General features: G+C 34.9%; 2 protein-coding genes across 2 annotated transcripts; one reads left to right on the plus strand and one right to left on the minus strand.

The window, feature by feature from the left end:
• The first annotated feature begins 1487 nt into the window (after nucleotides 1-1487).
• Nucleotides 1488-5362, plus strand: LOC126585733 (uncharacterized). Its single transcript, XM_050250227.1, has 5 exons — nucleotides 1488-1932; nucleotides 3851-4147; nucleotides 4283-4501; nucleotides 4651-4779; nucleotides 4914-5362. The coding sequence occupies exons 1-5, from the start codon at nucleotides 1687-1689 to the stop codon at nucleotides 5124-5126; spliced, it is 1104 nt and encodes a 367-aa protein (XP_050106184.1). The 5' UTR covers nucleotides 1488-1686; the 3' UTR covers nucleotides 5127-5362.
• An 8741-nt stretch (nucleotides 5363-14103) lies between these two features.
• Nucleotides 14104-17052, minus strand: LOC126585734 (uncharacterized). The gene is made up of 3 exons (XM_050250228.1): nucleotides 16908-17052; nucleotides 16549-16639; nucleotides 14104-15140 (listed from the first exon to the last, which is right to left on the minus strand). The coding sequence occupies exons 1-3, from the start codon at nucleotides 16967-16969 to the stop codon at nucleotides 14364-14366; spliced, it is 930 nt and encodes a 309-aa protein (XP_050106185.1). The 5' UTR covers nucleotides 16970-17052; the 3' UTR covers nucleotides 14104-14363.
• Nucleotides 17053-19884: the final 2832 nt, after the last annotated feature.

Consider the following 19884-nt stretch of genomic DNA (forward strand, 5'->3'; position numbering starts at 1 on the left):
TAAATTTATAGATAAAATTTTGAAAACTATATGATATAAAAATTGATGATTAGTTTATTACTTAAGCATTGGTAAATGTGTTTATTTAGTTTACCAACTTCTATTGTGACACATTATTTAGTTTGTAAATTTAATCTTCAAATTTAGTCTTCCTAGCATTATATTTTGTTTTAACAATGCCTAACTCCTCAAGAATAAATAGGCATTTTTACTCAAAAATTTTCATGTACGAATCACTAAGTTTTGTGATCATCTGTGAAAAAATTAATGAATACTAAGGTCATTTAGTCAATCTATTATAGCAAAATACATATATGATTCGTAATACTTTACCAATTTCGTTTTTCTATATTTACACAGTTCAATGACTAATAGTTCTTAGTTTTAATTGATTTTTTGCAGAAACGACCTTTTATTATATGAACATTGTCTAATCATAAATACAAATTTTTATGAATCAACAACAAATAATTTTGAGTAAGAACTTTCATCTATTTTTTGAGTATCCAAGTATTATTCATATTATTTTTTTCTAATTCCAAGTTAAACAACAATTAGTGGAGGAATAGTATTTTATGCCCACATAGATTGTAAGGTTTTTCTTATTTTTATTTTCTTTATGAGGTAAGAGATAACTATTATAATTTGGAGAAATAATGCCCAATTATATTCTCAAAGAATAATTGAAGGGATGCGTTTTCATTTGGAATTGGCATTTAAATCCCAAGGCAAGATGACGTGCATAATTTCTGCAATTTGCATATAATTGAAGGGATATGCTAATGTTGCTCATATGTGAATTAGAAAGAGGTGAAATGCAACACCACGAAAGAAAGAAGTGGAATTTGTGGAATCGATACCTTGTAAAATATTCAAAATCAAACACCCTATATTTATCTACTACTATCGTATGTCATCACACTTTATGTGTGAACATTTTTTTTTTTAGAAAAAAAAAAATAGGAAAGAGAGATTGAGAGAACCACTGGAAGTGGGAGTAGGAAGAGAGGTTTTTTTTTTCTTTCAATTTTTTAGAATTTGATACATGATAAAATCACTTGCACGTGTGTTTAAATAAAAAATAATAAAATTTTGTTTTGTGAATATACGTTACTGTTCTTTATTTATTTATTTATTTTTTATGATAAAAGATAAAATAGTCTTTTCACATTCTTTTGATCGATCAAGAAGATTATATAATAGTAGATAGTTTAGATTATTGTTCGTTTATTTGTCAACTATAGAGGAGAGAGATGGAGAGATGAGAACTTAAATGTGTTACCTTTTTTTTTTTTATTTAACAAAATGTAGTAGACTTTTTTCAAAGCAAAAACTAGTTGTTTTCATCTTAGTCAGAAAATTTTAAAGAATAAATAGTTGAAAAATGAAAACTTTCTTATCCCTCCCTCTCATGTTTTGGGAAGGGCCCAAAAAAATCACGTCTTGAAAACGAAATCCAGCAAAAAACATGCCTAATTATTCGGCGTTTAAGCATATAACAGAGCGAGCCAGAACTCAGAAGAGAAAACCCGTTCCCCACCATAAAACAGAGCGAGCCAGAAAAAAGCTAAAGCAGAAATAAGAAGCACTTTTGGCAAAAGCACTTTGAACTCGCGTGAGTCACGAGAGTCCTATCGGGGGGAAGAAGAAAAGCAGGCTCACAAGAAAGAGAGGAGAGGTGGGGAAATGGAGAAGAAAAGTGGAAGTGGGAGTGGTGGTGGGCAGGTGGTGGACGGTTCAAATATAATGAAGTTGGTTGGGAACGAGGAGGTGTTTAGTAACTTTGTGGAGCATAAGTTTGAGGAGCTCGACAGGGACAGAGACGGCCACCTCTCTCTGAACGAGCTCCACCCTGCTGTCGCCAATATCGGCCTTGCTCTTGGCTTGCCGGCTCAGGGTTCGTCCTCCGACTCCGATCACATATATTCTGAGGTACTAAGTTTTTCCTCTTCCCTATTCTTCTTCCACGTGTTGAAAGATATCGTGTTCTGTCGCCGATTATCAATTGGTTTTGAGTTGGATGCGTGACACCTAATGGCGTGTTAGATTGTTGCACATATTATCCTCAATAGAAGTCCATTTGGTTTAAGAAAAATGATTTTCGCTCCATTTTTTTTCTGCAATTTCTAATTAAGATGTGCAGAAATCATTTTTCTTAAAAAGATTTGGTTTTCTCGACTGATTCCCTATCGACTTTGTGTTAAATAATTCTAATTCTAACATATTATATGCTAATCGTTCTCCCACGTTGCAACGCACAGCGATCATCTATTAATTGTATTCACTACCATTTTTCTTTTCTTTATTTGCTTGTAAATATATAAGTAATGTTTTATTGTCAAACACATTTGTACTCCAACATGGCTAACTGTTTTCTTATCAAATTAGTGGCTTTTGGAAGAAGTGCTTCTTGCAAACAATAACTTCACGTTCTTTTTCAGAATTCACTTGGATTTTTTTCAAAAATTAGTTTAGAAACATTTTCACAAAAAATACTTTCAGTTATTTAAAAAGCAATTTCAAACGAGCTAGGTTGGGAAACTTGTAATTAACAGGTAAGGCTACTCGTTAAAAATGGTTCAAATTCACAATCTGACTACACAATATGAAACGCTGTGATTTGGTAATTATGTAGAAATGTTGTTTATGGAACAATACTTGACAAAATTGTAATTGCAATACCATTTTCTTGGATTTTGTGTTGAATTGCTGTATAATTATGTTGGTGTTGATTATTGATTGAATGATGTTCTCTGCGATTTTGTGCTGAATTAAACAGATAATAGTTAATTCTTGGCAGGATTGCCTTCCGTATTGTCTAGTGGCTCTAATATTTACTAATCGTTTTTTATGGCCAGGCTATTCTCTACTAATCTACTAAATTTTCAAATCAAATTTAGACTTCTAATATGGAAAGCTGCAATCTTAATAAGATAAAAATGCTACGTATGATCTTGACTTTCGAGCTTTGATTGCGTGGTTTTGGTATTATCAAACTTGTTGCGTCTATTTTTAATGTTTAAAATAGGAGATTGTTGTTCTTTGCTTTGTTTGGTCTATTTGTATACTGGGATTTCCATTTCTAGATAACCCCAGAAGAATCCAACCGATGACCTAGCATTGTTGGTCTTATTATATGACCTTACTCTTCAGTTCGAAATGCCTTTCCTACTTTTTTTTTTTTTTTATGCTTAGAAAATTCTTTTCCTTTTATCTTCTTATGCTAAGAGGGATCTAGTGACGAACTATGTCGAAACTTAATATTATTCAAGAAGATTTAGCATGACGAAAGCCGTAATATTATGCCATAATGTTGTATGATGGGGCCGGTGCCTGCCTAAATTTCCCTAAGGCAGTGGTTTTGTGGGGAAGGGAGTAGAAGTCAAAAAGCTTTCTTTGAGGGGCTTGCTTTTGAACAAAGTAACAACCTTACCTAATCATCTCATAATGTTGCTGCACTTTATATTAGTACAAGTACATGACATCTTACTAAAGTAATGCCACCGCTGTTAAGCGCGCGGAATAATTGAGGAATCGGAATAATTCTAAAGCCAATACAATGTTACATTATGAAGAAGCTTTCGGTTAAAGTAATAGTTAACATCTTAGGGTTGGCAAGTATAGATCAGATTGGAAATAAACTTTTGAGAGTATTATCCTACTTTGGAAATTGAGAGTATGCCTCTACACGGTTGGTACAATGGTCACAGGTGCTCTCATGTCCACGTGTTTGACTTGAGTGATGTCCATACTAGAAAACTCATTAGTAGATTGTATACATGTACTGAGCAAAACCACTTAAACCAGATTTCTTAGGACAACCTTAACTGTTTTGTTCCAATGTTCTTAGGTACTGAATGAATTCACTCATGGGAAGCAACAAAAAGTGAGCAAGACTGAGTTCAAAGAGGTTCTTTCGGATATTCTGCTAGGCATGGCTGCTGGGTTGAAGCGAGACCCTATTGTAATCCTCCGTATTGATGGCGAAGACCTCCTAGAATTCATCGATGGGCCAACTTTTGAATCAGAGATGGTGGCTACTTATTCTGAGATAAAGTCAGCTGATGGAACCCTCCGTGACTGTATAATCAAAGCTTTGGAAAAACTCACGGTTGAACAAGGGATGCCCCCTTCATCAGATTCTTGGGTAGTTGGCCTTCTCTAATTAAGATTTTTCAGTACTAGCAGTTCGTCGTACAAATTTACATGTTGCATTGAACATTTTCATTCTTGACGGCTTTTTTTCCCTCCTTTTCTCTTTGTTGGTTACTTTCGTTCTTAGGTTGTGAGCAACATTGTGGAACCTGCTCTGCAATCATGCACTGGCCATGATTTGGACAAGCCGGTCTCTCAAGAAACATTCTTAACAGAATTCAAGAAAGTAGCAGAGTCTGTGGCTCATCGTCTTCAGGAGCAGCCTGTGATTGTAGCTCACAGTGAAAATGACTTTGATGGAAGCGACATCAAGAGACTGTTGTCCAACAAGTTTGAATTAGACAAGGTTTGCCTCGTAAAAATCCCTTGTCTTTTTGTCTCTGACCAATTATACTCATAAATGTTGTTGGAATCTTTCCTCTTAAGTATGTCCTAGTTCGCTTACAGTGCCCTGACTCACTGGGATTGCTTATTACAATCTGTTGTAAAATGCAGACACTGAATGCAGCTACTGAAACAATTCCGAGAGACAGCAGTGGGAAATTATCGAAGGAATATTTGCGTGTGGCGCTGGAAGCAGTAGGTCCAACAGCTGGTCTGCCACCACTTGGTGCAGTTGAGCAGGTTCTCTTTAAATAGCGTACCCATCTTTATATTCGATTTTAAACTCAGACAGCTTCTACCTTCAGCGCTTCCCCAACTTGATCGTTTATACTTTCAGCAGATGTTCATAAATTTCTTACAATGAAAATCTGCAGATGGATAAGGTTGTGCAGGATGTGTTCAACATGGTTAACGCAGATGATGGAAAGCTGCTTAAAGAAGACGAGTTTAAGAAGTTACTGACTGAAATCCTGGGGAGTATCATGTTGCAATTGGAGGGAAATCTGATTTCAGTTCACTCAAATTCGGTTGTCCACGAGCCCCTCACCTCTTCTTCGACTCTACTGCAGCCAGCTCCCGAGTTATAGATCACAGCTCTCGTGGATATATCAAGCGTAACAACGATAAAAGCGGCTATAAAATTTTGATTAAGAAATGGTTACTACTACAAGATCTGGGTTTCTTGGTTATTGTAATCACGTTAGTGAAATGCTCTTAATGTGCATATTTAGTTAAGAGACGGAGCCAACGTTTGTCAATGTCCACTATTATATATGTTGCTACTGATTTCTGATGTTTGAATACATTTAAGGGTTTGAACTAATCAGTGAAATTGGTACCAAAGCAAATGGAACCAGAAATTGCCAGTGCGTTCATGCAATGACTTTCTAGGATTCATAAAACTGACCTCATTAAATGGGATAATGATTTGTTGTTGTTTTTTTTAGTACATCGATATTTTTACACTAGAGGGAGGGGGAGTTTGGCTAAGCCACACAATGGGCAACCTAATGTGGTATCGAATTCATCATCTACGAGATTTGAACATAAGATCTTACACTTCCAAATTAAGAGGTATACCACCAAACCGTAATACTGAATGTCAGTGCTTTGTTGCTGTTGTTGGTGTATAGAAATGAAAGATCAACTTATTGTGCATACATGTACTCTCTCCTAGTGTGTATTTTATCCCCCTACTTGACTGCTGGTACTTTTAATTTCAAAAATAGGATTTATCTTAGAAATGACAAACCTTGCATATATTTATTTACACTATCTTTTTTCATTTGAACATTTACACTATGTTCTTACTTTGTTGTATTGTTGTAGTTTTATATAAAAAGTTCAAAAACTGGTTATGTTGTTATTTGAGAATAATTGGATGTTGTAAAGTAAAACAGTTAAGCATTTAGAAAATTGTAATTTTAAAAATGTCGTGTGTGAAAAAAAGAAATGTCACATCGCTTTGTAATTGTTTATATTTGTAAACCTGTTTAGATGATAAAGAAGAGACTGAACGCTTTGGTATGAACGCTTTGGTGCTTTGGTGTCTACTTATGTAAACCTATCTAGATGATAAAAAGGAGAATGAAGGCTTTGGTGTTTATATATGTAAACCTATGTAGTGTTGAATATTTTCAATATATATATATATATATATATATAAAATAATATATAATAATATATTATTTATATAATATATATATAGGCATATGTATATGCGTGCGTTTACCAGAAGATACTTGGGCTCTTTGCCCAATAATTACATCCTTTCAAGAAAAGCCATGCAGCTTTTCATTTATTCTAACAGACATACCCATTGACCGGGTATTCAACCGCATGTTTTAAAATATATATGACCTTTGAATAATTGGTGTTTGTATCAGATATATCCATTGGACATAATGCTGTAACGTGTTGTATCCCATGGTGAAAATACATACTCAAATCAAAGGATGTGTCTAAAGAGTGTAATTCTCTCTATATATAGTGGTAACATTAGTAGAAAAGAATCATTTCAGAAATTTGTTGTCTACATAATTTCTTTGCTCTCTTTTCTCTCTTCATCACATTCATACAATTTCTTTCTAGTTATTTCTAAGGGAATATAATTCGGTTTTGCTAATCGAATATTCCATACTTTGTTGTATCCTGTAAGTGATTTGCCAAGAACCCTTTAGTAAACTCATTCGAGTGAGGGCAAATAACACTTTAAGGAAACGATTCAAGTCGTACCTCAAAGTCATTATTCGGATTATTCTCCATAATTCTACATTTAATCTTACAATCTTAAAGTGTTATTTTCGTTATGGATAACAAATCTGATAACATGGCTTTAAAGATTATCAATCAAGATGTCTACAAGTTAGACAAATTTGATGGATCAAATTTCACCCGATGGAAGGACAAGATGCGTTTCATGTTTACTGTTCTAAATGTCATATATGTGTTGGACCCGAAATTGGAGCCTATTCGTGAACCAAGTGACAAAGACTCGGACAATATAGTTGCCGATCGAAAGAAGCGTGAAGAAGATGAATTGGTATGTCGAGGACACATATTGGGCACATTATCTGATCGTTTATATGACCTGTATGCACACATTCAATCTCCAAAGGAAATTTGGGAAGCACTTGAACACAAGTACACAACGGAAAAAAGAGGTACCGATAAATTTTTAATGTTCAAATATTATGAATTCACTATATTTGATAACAAACCCATCCTAGACCAAGTTCATGAATTATTGGTCTTGGTCTCAAAGCTTCGTGAACTTAAAATAGTTATTCCGGATCCTATGATAGTTGGGGCTATTATGGCAAAATTACCCCAAACATGGAATAATTATAGAAAGAAACTTCTACACATGGTGGAAGATATTAGTTTAGAGAATTTGCAAAAGGGTATTCAAATTGAAGAGGAAACTCGAAATCGTGATAAGAATTTTGCAAATCAAGATTTCTCTAAAGTTCACATTGTCGAAGGAAACAAATATAAAAAGAACTTCAAAGTCAAAATTGACAAAGGGAAGTTTAAGAAGACCAATTCCAACAACAATCAAAAGAATGCAAATGGTGTATGCTACCATTGTGGAAAGAAAGGCCATTACATTCGTGATTGTAGACACAGAAAAGCAAGTGAGGAATATGCCAATAAGACCAATAGCGCAAATATGGTGGAAAACTCTGGAATTGATAACATTGTTGCAATGGTATCAATGATGCATATTGGCATGATTACCGAACTGAATATGGCAGCGGTAATAAAATCCTCCGATTGGTGGCTGGACTCAGGGGCTACTATACATGTGTGCAATGACAAGGCACAATTCAAGACATATGAAGCATCAACGGACAATCAAGAAGTTTTAATGGGGAATCATAATTCCGCCAAAGTTCTAGGAAAGGGAACCGTTGAACTTCAATTTACTTCTGGGAAGAAATTGACGTTGCTTAATGTTCTCCATGTTCCAGAAATTAGAAAGAATCTTGTCTGCAAATTTATTATGTAAGAACGGTATAAAAACTGTTCTAGAGTCTGACAAGTTAATAATGTCGAAAAATGGGATGTTTGTTGGGAAGGGGTATTCTTGTGATGGGATGTTCAAACTAAGTATTAATAATAAAGTGAATTTTTCTGCTTATATTGTTGAGTCTTCCTCTCATTTATGGCATTTACGTTTAGCACATATAAATTTTAGATCTTTAAAATACATGCGCACACTTGGTTTTATTGCTTGCAATGATGATTATAATGATAAATGTGAAACATGTATTCAAGCGAAAATGACTAAGAAACCTTTTCCAACTACCGAAACAAATACAAATTTATTAGACTTAATACATTCTGACATATGTGAATTTAATGGTGTTTTAACAAGAGGAGGAAAAAGATATTTTATCACATTTATAGATGATTGTTCTAAATTTACTTATGTTTATTTATTGTCTAATAAAGATGAAGCTTTTGAGTGTTTTAAGCGCTATAAGGCTGAAGTTGAAAACCAAAAGGGAAGGAAAATTAAATGCCTTCGTAGTGATAGAGGTGGTGAATATTTTTTACATGAATTTGATATTTTTTGTGAAGAGCATGGTGTTGTACATCAAAGAACTGCACCCTATACATCACAACAAAATGGTTTGGCAGAAAGAAAAAATAAAATACTCACTGAAATGATTAATTCTATGATGATTAATGCTAATACTCCAAAATATTTATGGGGTGAAGCATTGTTTACTGCATGCCATATACACAATAGTATTACATCTATGAAGACATATGTGTCACCATATGAAATTTGGAAGGGAAGAAAACCAAATTTATCATATTTGAGAGTATGGGGTTGTGTAGCTTTTTATAAGGCACTCGATCCTAAGAGATCCAAGTTGGGTCCAAGAGGAATTAAAAGCATATTTGTAGGATATGCAGAAAATTCAAAGGCATATAGGTTGCTTAATTTAGACTTGAACACAATAGTTGAGTCTAGAGATGTCGAATTTATAGAAAATAAATTCTATAATGACTACTCAGTGTCTGAAAAAGAGAATGATCAAACACATTTCTCTAATCCGTCTACTAGTCAATCTCAAGGTGAGAAAAGAAAACAGTCTGAAACTGTTAATGAACCAAGGAAAAGCCAAAGGGTAAGAAAAGAAAAGACTCTAGGCTCTGATTTTATGTCATCTCAATCTATTGTATTTTTAGTCGAAGGAAATAGAACAAAGGTTCTTAAGAAAATACCCATATTGTTGAATGTTGAGGATGATCCTAAAAGTCTAAGCGAAGCATTGACTTCAAGAGATGCAGCCTTTTAGAAAGAGGCTATAGATGATGAATTTGAATCATTAATATCTAATCAGACATGGGTTTTAGTAGACTTGCCCCAAGGATCAAAAGCAATAGGTTGTAAGTGGGTATTTAGAAGAAAATACAATACAAACGGGTCTATTCAGACATTTAAAGCCAGGCTAGTTGCCAAAGGTTTTAAGCAGAAAAAAGGAGTAGACTATTTTGATACATATGCACCAGTAGCTAGGCTCACATCAATTAGAATATTATTTGCATTGGCATCTTTATATAATTTGCATGTGCATCAAATGGATGTGAAAACAACATTTTTAAATGGTGATTTAGATGAAGAAGTCTATATGGAACAACCATAAGGGTTTGTTCTCCCTGGGAATGAAAAGAAGGTTTGTAAATTAGTAAAGTCATTATATGGATTGAAGCAAGCACCAAAACAATGGCATGAAAAGTTTGATTTTGTCATTTTATCATATGGATTTAGACATAACAGTGCTGATAAATGCATATACTCTAAATTCACAAATGATTATGGTGTTGTTATATGTTTATATGTCGACGACTTGCTAATTTTTGGTACAAACATGAAAGGTGTATCTGAAACTAAAGAGTATCTAAATTCAAAATTCAAGATAAAGGATTTGAATGAAGTAGATACTATCTTGGGAATTAAAGTAAAAAAGCATAGTGGGGGTTACGCTTTGTGTCAGTCACATTATTTAGAAAAATTGCTTCTTAAGTTTAAGCATCTACAAATAAAAGAAGCAAATATCCCTTATGACCATAGTGAAACTTTGCTTAATAATTCTGGTAGGTCTGTTGCACAGCTTGAGTATGCTAGTGTAATCGGAAATTTAATGTATGCCATGCATTGTACCAGGCCAGATATCGCATTTGCAGTAAGCAAACTTTCTAGATACACTAGTCATCCAGGTACTGCTCATTGGAAAGCAATAAATAGAATTTTTTGTTATCTTAAAAGAACTATTAACCTGAGTTTAACTTACTCTGAGTTTCCAGCAGTACTTGAAGGATATTCAGATGCAAGTTGGATAACAAGTGCTAATGATAATAAGTCTACATTAGGGTGGATTTTTACAATTGTTGGAGGAGCAATTTCTTGGGTTTCGAAGAAGCAAACATGTATAGCACATTCAACTATGGAATCTGAATTTATAGCATTAGCAGCAGCAGGTAAAGAAGCAGAATGGATTAGAAATTTGTTATTGGAAATAGAGTTGTGGCCACAACCAATGCCATCCATTTCTTTATACTGTGATAGTGAGGCTACTTTGTCTAGAGCATACAATAAGGTATACAATGGAACATCTAGACATATTAGCTTGAGACATGAATATGTCAAGCAATTAATAACTGATGGAGTTATTAATATTGTTTATGTTAAATCAAGTAATAACTTGGCGGATCCGTTAACAAAAGCACTTTCAAGAGCTTTGGTAGTTAGTACATCTAGTGGAATGGGGCTAAAACCCTTTACTGAAAATTAGCCACCAATAATGGTAACCCGACTTTGTCTAGAACATCACTAGTTTAAAAGTTTAATGGGTAATAACAAGTTATTGTTAAGTGGTTGTGTAAGCACTGAAAATTATTATATAGCTTATTCCAGGATGATCAGTGCAAGACTGCTACGTTTAGGAGGATGAGTTTTAACTCTTAATGAGGTTATTTGTAGTTATGTCTATAGTAGCAGGGACATGGGAAGGAACCTCACCTATATGAACATAAGAAGTGGTGCCGCTTCTACCAAGAGTTGGGTTTTCTCTTGTAAATGTTTATGAAACCAGGATGAAGCACAAGGCCATAATAGTGCTTAATTAGTTCAGAAATTTCTTTAAGGAAATAAGACATAATCATGTGTGTAGTGATTCCGGTTTTAACATAAGAATAGGTGGTTTAAACTTAGGTCACCATCGCATTCGTTATAACTTTGAATCACTTACACTAATTAAAGGTTTAATTCGAAAGACCCCTTTATTGTATGCATGATTATATCGGTATGCTTGTGATAATTATATCGGTATGCATGATTATATCGGTATGCTTGTGATTATACCGATGATAAAAAATCCATCAAAGAACGGACATCCTTCACAAAATTATAAATCAAGCTGACCTCTGGTGAAATGTATTCATGGACACCAATTGCAGCAAGAAGCTTTGGCCCCAAGGAATTTCGGGCACCGATTGTGTCACAACTTCCACCAACTGATTTGGTCAATTTTTTATCAGCTTAATTTTTGGATTATGGAAAGCTCTTCTACTGCCTCAAATTGATGACGAAAAGAAAAGGGTTGAAGGGCTTCTTTTTAAAGAACTAAAAGAATGCAGAAGAACAGAAGACTATATATATTGTGAGTTCTAACCACTATTGGTCATTGAAACAAGTATTCAGGGTAGAAGGATTTTCCATTAATTACATAAGCTGTAGGGAAGTTGCCAGGAAGGTTTTCTTCACAACTCATATATAGCAACAAAGTGAAGTTGTAATATAATGTTAACGAGATGCAGTTGCGTCAATGATAAGTGTTAAATCATTCAACAAATATTCTAGTTTTCATTATCCAGACCACAGAAGAAAAAAAAGGATAAAAAAATGGGGAGGTGTGCAAAATGAACACACTTTTTCGAAATGTAGTATTGCATAACAACTTGAATCAAAAGTTCAATGAGAGTTGATCAAGAATCTTTCATAAACCTATTTCAACGTCATTTGGTAAGAATTTTGAGAAATACGATATGGCAAAATTTTCATCTTTCTCAACTTAGATCCATAAACAATAAAGAGGACACGTATGATTGTTACAAGGTAGATCGCGATCATACAAGTAGAAATGGGACTAGCAATATAAGTTTTTACGACAATTAGCATGACACATCAATATGCGGTGAAGTTGCAATAACGGAACGTAATGCACAGGCAAGGGCCAAACAAATATAAAATTGGTCTATATTACTTATGATGTTTCACGAAGTTTTCTAAATTGGCGTGGTAGTTGTTTTTATTAATATTGTTCATTCCTCAATCATGAAGAAAATGTTTTACAACTCATAGCAGCAAAGTGAAGTTGTAATAAGGCATCAAAGAAAATATATCGAAATTTTGTTCCAACTCATAAAAGATCCCACACATTTAATAGCCCTAGAAAAGTTCAATTATTTGCTTAAGATACAGCAGAAGGAGGTGGGACAAAAGTTACGATTGTACAATGATTAAATACTCGGTTAGCCCTGGCTTGAATGGCAGTTCTGTTCTCGGTGTGTTCATAAGTAAAAGTGCTATTCACAAAAACATTATGGCAATGTCTTCCCAACACCACAAGAGCTTGACAACTACCGTCACCAATTTTCTGTCCTTTGAAAATATAGTTGTACACGTCGAATGCATACTTTATGCTGAAATGTTTTTTGCACTTAACCACAGCCGGAGAGTCATCCAAATGCGACAACGTTGGAAGTACGCAACTCACCAAAAGAAAAATGACTACAATTGGAAACATGTTTAGTCTGGTCATAATGGTGGAAAGAACAAGTAACTTTTGATTTTCTCAGAAAATGCTTTCTTAGATGCAAATAAACTTTAACGCAAGGAGTTATATACTTATTTAGGGATGAGGCTAAGGGATGAGGCAAAGATGTAAGTCATTAGTGAAATGAAAAACGCATTTTCCTTTAAAACTACCTTAACAACGTATTTACTAATGTAAGGTATCAAATATGAGAGTTTCTAAATTTGGTACGATAAAAGCAACTTACAAGTTTCAATAAATTGTTTAAATCTCAACAGTCACATAACTATTTATTATTTGCACAAATATTACTTCTTTGCAAATTAATTGATTGACTATTTTATTACAATAGAGTTGCAAAAACCGTGACCTGAACTTGAATGTTGTGTTCACGACTATCATAGATGTTCGAATACCATTGCATGAAAAAGAGACGACAAAAAAAAAAAAAAAACACGATTAATATGTAAAATTTAAAATTTAAGATTTTCTTAGGTTTTTGCTCTTCCGGGAAGGAAGGCAGCGGCCTTGCATGCATTTTAATATGTAAATTAGACTATGGAAATTTGGTTGATAGTTGGACGTGGAAGTCGAAATATATGAGGATGGTTTTAAGCTAGATAATTGCAGGGATATTCATTTTGAATAAATCAAGATGCTGAGCCTAAATCGATAAACATTTTAATTAAATAAAACTAGATATCCAGTGGACTAGAAAACAAAGCAAGCTAGCAGTTGCAAGTTGGGAAGGTGGCAAATGATAATTTCTCTTGCACTTAATTAAGTTAATTGTTTTGGTTAAGCAATCCCAACATCGCATCACTTTTTCTCGTCGGTGCAATTAAACGAGTTCCCTCTCTCTTAACCGTGATTGGTATGTGATTTATGTATTCGAGTAATATGGAGTTGTTGATTAGTGAATTTGTGTGTCTCATGAAAAATTTAATTACAACATGAATGTCATTTTGGCAATATCTCAAACCCTAATACACTATTAAGCGTTTTAATTTTTATATATAATAGTGCATGATTGTGATAGGGTCACAATAACCTTCCGTTAAATGAAAATCCTTCTCCATTTCATCTTTCAGGATGTACACCAATCAATTATGAGTCATTCACACTGACAACTTGATCGACAAATATTCTCTCTAAGAAGCACGCTTACTAATATAATGGTGAGGAAACCAACACCTATATTTGATAACAAACAAAAGTTTTATACACAAGATACTCCAAAATCTCTATTTTGTATTTTTTTTCAACACTTCAAAATAAATTACAACAAGGATCCTCGATGAATCCCAACTCCAATCAAATCCAACTTTAACCTATACCGTATTACAAAAGGAAAATTACTAACCCAAATACGTGCGTATTCATATGTAAGTCCCAAAGAAGCTAAGTGATAACAATTATATTTTCTTCACGAAAGATATGTCGAATTGAGAGTGATAATATCTGATCCATTAATAGTTACAAACCCATTTCTTACTTAGAAAGCGTTTTCACAATGTTGAAAGTATCATACTTGAAGCCTTGGCGTGGAATGATCTTAATGTACGAATAAAATGTCACGCAAGCAACAATGGGACCAACCCAAAATACCCAATGCCCGTTCCAGAGGCGGCCTCCGCGAATAAGTGCGGGGCCGAAACATCTAGCAGGGTTCATCCCTACTCCGGCATACCCCTTTGCGGCGGTAACGGTGGTTGAGATAAAAACAAGGAGGCCCGCAACTATCCCGACGATAGAGAAGACTACAACTCGGCCCAAAGCATGGGCTTGGCGGTGGTCAAATGCTATCCAAATTGAAGCAAAGAGAAACACAAACGTGCAAATTATCTCAAGCCAAAGGGCTTGGGTGGTCTCAATGCCCATTATGATCGGCCCTTGTGGGCCTGGGGCAATGACACTGAGGGTGCAACCTCCAAGTGAAAATGTTCCTTCAATGCTGTTGTCTACCACTGCCTTGAGTGCTAGGGCACCTAGTACCGCCCCGACGCATTGGCTAAAGATGTAGACGACAGCGCGTGAGAGGGAGATGAGGCCGAGAAGTGCCGCGGATAAGGTTACAACGGGGTTGATGTGACCACCGGAAATGGGATTGGTGGCGAGGAGAAGAATTGCGACTGTGATGGAAATGAGGATTGCCATGATGAGGTTTGGTACGGTGGTTTTGGTCTCATAGGAGGAGATCACTATTGTGTCTATAGCAAAAACAAGCACTGCCGTGCCAACTAGCTCTGCCAGTGATGCTCTCCAAACCTGCCAATTAGGTGAAAACTTAACAAATTTAACCTAAAATATGACAGAATTAATTTAACCTAAAATATGAGGAGGGAAGTTCGAATTTGAGTTCAGAGGAGAGTACACTACTGTAGCTAACTTGTTAACGTTCAGGTGTGTTAAGATCATTGTTCCAAAAATCTCCGCCTAGTGCCACTTAGGTGTTAAACGGCTGGCTACCGTCCTGATTAATCCCAAGGAGTTTGAAAATTAAGAAATAACACTTAGACTTACTTAGGCGCCCGCCTAGGTCGCGACTCTCACTTACATAGAAAATATATAGCTTTCATTTTGTATTGTATTGTTTTAATAAATTGTAAAATAGACTTGTTGGATACTTGGAGTATCACTCATTATATGATTGTCCCAATGAAGGTTCTAAAAAGCGCTAGCGGCTTGTTAGGCGGCGAGCAGAGGATTAGTGCTTAGGCGTCTAGACGGGGGCCTAGCCCATTTTTTAGCTTTAATAAAATTTCTTATATAACATATAAATAAATTTCTACTTATACTTAAAAAAAATTAATTAAATGTATTGGGATATAAAAATTGCAAAATAGAATGACATATAAAATATAAAGTATTATAACGTATTCAAAACATGAGGAACAATCATATAATGAGTGTTCATCTAAGTATTCTACAAGTCTCTTGCCATTGAAATTATCTATTTTTTGTCTACGTGAGAGTTGTGACCTAGGTTGGTTCCTAGACGGTCTAGGCAGGCTCCTAGGCAAGTCTAGGCAAACGCCTAGGTAGGTCTATACACTCTTTCTTAATTTTCAAATGCCTAGGGATTAATCGGGGCAGTGGCTAACCATCTAGCACCAAGCTAGGTCCTAATCGGTGCTAGGTAGAGATTTTTAGAATAGTGATACAAATACAATTATGTATTTTTTTTAAAAAGTATAAGTAGACATTTATTTATATGTAATAAAATAAATTTAATTAAAACCAAAAAAACTGCCGAGGTCCTCGCAAGACTAATGTTTAGCGCTTTTTAGAAGCTTGATTAAGATGCACCCCTTTAATGGTAGGTTACACCTATTTGTGACTTTGAATCCACTGATACATGTTGTAAGAACTATTTAATTAATGAGAATTTTAACGAAAAACTCTTGGTACTGTTTACTTCAACGAAAAACAACATTTTTACACTAAAAAGTCAATCATGGTATTATTCACTTTACCCTTTATTTTGTCATTATCGTTAAAACTCAAAGTTTTCAAGCCATTTTCATTAGTTTTCCTTTAATTATATAGCTAATCCAATCTTATAAGTTAATTAGGAACATGAATTCAATAAACTTATATACGTTGCACTTAAATTGCTTAATCATTTCCTATGAAGTGTTCACTATGTAAATATTAATTCCAAATATATGCTAACCTTCAAAGAAAATAACTCGTGGAAGCCCAACTTTTGACCCAAAGTGAAAGGACTGAGCTTATTCCCTTCTTCTATATTCCAGTGCTCTGACCTACAAAAACCATTTGCAGAAGAAACCATAGCACACTAATTAATTGTTCTAATTTTATTTTTTTTGCAAAATTTTATTCTAAAATATTCTATTATATGAAAATGAAAATTCGAAATCGGGTGCAATGACGATAGATACACACTGCCATGACCAACTGGCATAACTCATAGATATACACTGTCGTGACCAACTGTCGTAGCTCATATGCTGAAATTAGAGAATTAGAAGAGAAAGAAAAAGAAATTGTTGGGGAGAATGTGGTACTTGCATTGGTGAGGAAGAACAGGGATGAACTCTCTCATCTTCTGCAACTGGCATATTTTGCTCCATTTTTTTATAGGATTGAAATAATTATAGAGTTTGAGAGTTCAGAAAGTGTATGGAGATATATATAGTCAGTTTGGAGATGTGTGTGATTGGGCAGGCAAACAAAAATATCTGTTAGAAATAAAAAAACAAAAACTTTTTTAATATCAATCTACCATTAAATTTTTGAACCAGACTTCCGGCCCGCGGGTTACTACACCCTACATATTTATTATCTGATGTACACTACTTTCTAATGCCAAACTTATTATTAATACCCTACCCAAAAATTTATTATGCTTTCCCTTTTAGGGAAAATATAAGCAAAAAATGAGTGCATAATATATTATTATATTGTGAAGTGTTAATAATTATCTCCGTTTATATGAATTTGAAGTTCATATATGATGTTTTGTTATATTTATTAGGCAGCCCACACTCTTGTCAAGTGTATTCATTGATTTTCTTGGATTCTTTCGATCTGACAATAAAAAATTAAAAGATCTGTATGAGAAGTAAAAATAGGCGAGGGAGTAGTACCACACTTGGACAAACTCTTAACAATGAGACATAAATGTCTAAATAAGCTGAAGTTGTTAGAAATTATATTTATGATACTTAATATTATAATGTACATATTTTAATATTTGAATGAAAAATAGTTGTAATCGTTTCTCATCAAACGGCAAACTTTGTTTGAATCAATTGGTGCCACCGTTACCAGAGTGGCACTACAGTGTAGAGCATTTCCGTGATATTCTTTAAAATAATCAAAATGTTACAGTTTTATTAGATTATGAATGTGATTATGTAAATTCTAGTGCATCTATGGATATCTTGGAATATTCTCTAGGTTAGATATTATCATATTAGAGTTGTAATCCTATTAGGGTAAGAATTTAACCTTCCATACAATGGGATGATATAACACACACCTCACAAACAAATATCTCTCTTCTCCCTGTGACGGCCCCCTCACTCTAGCCCTAAATACAGTTCAATAAATTAGGCCTACAACACATTATCAGCACGCTCTTGCTACAAGCTAAGGAACTGAACGATCATGAATGGGGCTCTTCTACAACATCAAGGGCTCAGTTATTTCTACCAATCAGGTCATTTTAAAATAAATTAAGATATTTGAAACGACCTTGAAGCATTAAAAAATTTCACACAATGCATGAACTCCTTATATTTATATTTTCCTTTCAATTATATATATTGCATATGATTTTCATATATTTTGTCAATATATATATTTGTTCATGCAATACGCAATTATGCTATATGGAATTTGTGAGTTAAAGCATTGAAATTAATTTAGAAGCAATTAGGGTTTTTAACCTTAAAATTTGAAAAAACAAAAAAAAACAAAATCTGGGATTTTTCACGGTTGAGCCGCAGCTCTAACGCCTTGCTGCTGAGCTGAGCTAGCTAGCCTGAAGCCATGCCATAGCTAGGATGGCGTCGTTTCGATGCCATGCACAGCAACCAGGCCTTGGCTTGGGTTGGATTCTGCACGGGCCTGAAGCCCTAAGTCCACCAGCAGGCTTGTAAGCCTTGTTGGGCTCTGCCCTTGCCTTGGCCCATCACGTCAGCGAGCTTTCCTTGCTAGGCTTTGCCCGCGTAGACCTGGCCCACTTGTAGCAAGCCCTTGCTTGCTGGGCTCGCCATCTGTCTTGGCCCACAACCGTATAAGCCAGCTGTTGTGGCTGGGCCTATCCCCCGTGCCATTTTTTGGCCCAAACTAGTAGCTTGAGTTGCTGGGCTTCATCGCAGATACGGCTTGTGGCCTGCAGCCATACTTAGGCCTTTGGGGCTTGTCCCGTACGCAGCAGCCAGCCTACTATGCTGGGCTACGTTTTTTTTCCAAACTTAATGCCATGTTTTTGGCATCCTCGCTTCATAACCATACTCCTAGAATTTTTGGGACGTTATTAGTTAATGCTTATCAAGCTATAATTTTATTGTTGCCTAGCCCGAAGCCAAAATTCAAGCTAAGATTAATCCGAATGTTATTATTTTGCTCTTACGATCAAACCTAGATGGTTACTATCTATTGAATTAACTAAAGTGACCAGCAGTCCATTAATCTAACAATACATCCAAAATTATTGGCCTGAATCCCACTTTTTGGCAATTAACGATTCAATAAATTATTCCTTTTCTTTGAACCGTTGACTATTTTCCGTAGTCCTAATGCACTCACACTTAGGTTCTTGAAGCAATCCACAAATTCACTACACTTGGTCATATATTGTATTCTATGTTCTTGCAGGTACCTCTATATATCAACCAGAAGTACATAACTAAATCGAACTTGTAGTCTCGAATTTAGCGCCTTTGAAACCCAAAGTGTTCATTCAAAACTTACCACATGAAACCTGTAGCTTTCATGTTTAAATTAAACCAATACATGTCTATAGAACCTGAATGTTCTACAATGTATGTCTATGGTTTTCCATAGGACTAACCATGTTTTTGTTGTACCCTTTGTTTTAGGGACATGTCGAACTTGAATAAGCTTGATTTCACCGCTTTAGAAGTATCTGGAAGAAACTACCTAAAGTGGGTTCAAGATGTGAAGCTTCATCTTACTGCAAAGAGTCTTCAAGCTACTATCGAGCAACCTATCGACGACCTGATCGACGAAGCTCAAAAAGTTATTGCTGTGATTTTCATCTGAAGACACATCCATGATGCACTGCAGACCAAGTACTTCGCAGAGGAGAACCCACGTACCCTCTAGCTCGCTCTGGCTGATCGTTTTGATAACTAGAAAGACATTTATTTGCCTAAAACAAGACACGACTGGTAGTATTTACACTTCCAAGACTTTAAGTCTGTGAATGAATACAACTCTGAAGTTTGTAGAATTTGATCATTGCTTAAGTTATGTAAATAGGACTTAATCGAACAGGATCTCCTGGTGAAGACCT

The sequence above is a fragment of the Malus sylvestris genome, chromosome 10 (genome assembly GCF_916048215.2).
Source record: "Malus sylvestris chromosome 10, drMalSylv7.2, whole genome shotgun sequence".
NCBI classification, from domain to species: Eukaryota; Viridiplantae; Streptophyta; class Magnoliopsida; order Rosales; family Rosaceae; genus Malus; species Malus sylvestris.

Excerpts from the sequence above, each read along its gene's own strand:
- LOC126585733 (XM_050250227.1), top strand. The coding sequence starts at position 1,687 with ATGGAGAAGAAAAGTGGAAGTGGGAGTGGTGGTGGGCAGGTGGTGGAC. Across the intron at positions 4,148-4,282 it reads CCCCTTCATCAGATTCTTGG|GTTGTGAGCAACATTGTGGA; the intron begins GTAGTTGGCCTT and ends TTTCGTTCTTAG. Across the intron at positions 4,780-4,913 it reads CACTTGGTGCAGTTGAGCAG|ATGGATAAGGTTGTGCAGGA; the intron begins GTTCTCTTTAAA and ends GAAAATCTGCAG.
- LOC126585734 (XM_050250228.1), bottom strand. The coding sequence starts at position 16,969 with ATGGAGCAAAATATGCCAGTTGCAGAAGATGAGAGAGTTCATCCCTGT. Across the intron at positions 16,640-16,907 it reads CCCTGTTCTTCCTCACCAAT|GTCAGAGCACTGGAATATAG; the intron begins GCAAGTACCACA and ends TGGTTTTTGTAG. Across the intron at positions 15,141-16,548 it reads ACGAGTTATTTTCTTTGAAG|GTTTGGAGAGCATCACTGGC; the intron begins GTTAGCATATAT and ends CCTAATTGGCAG.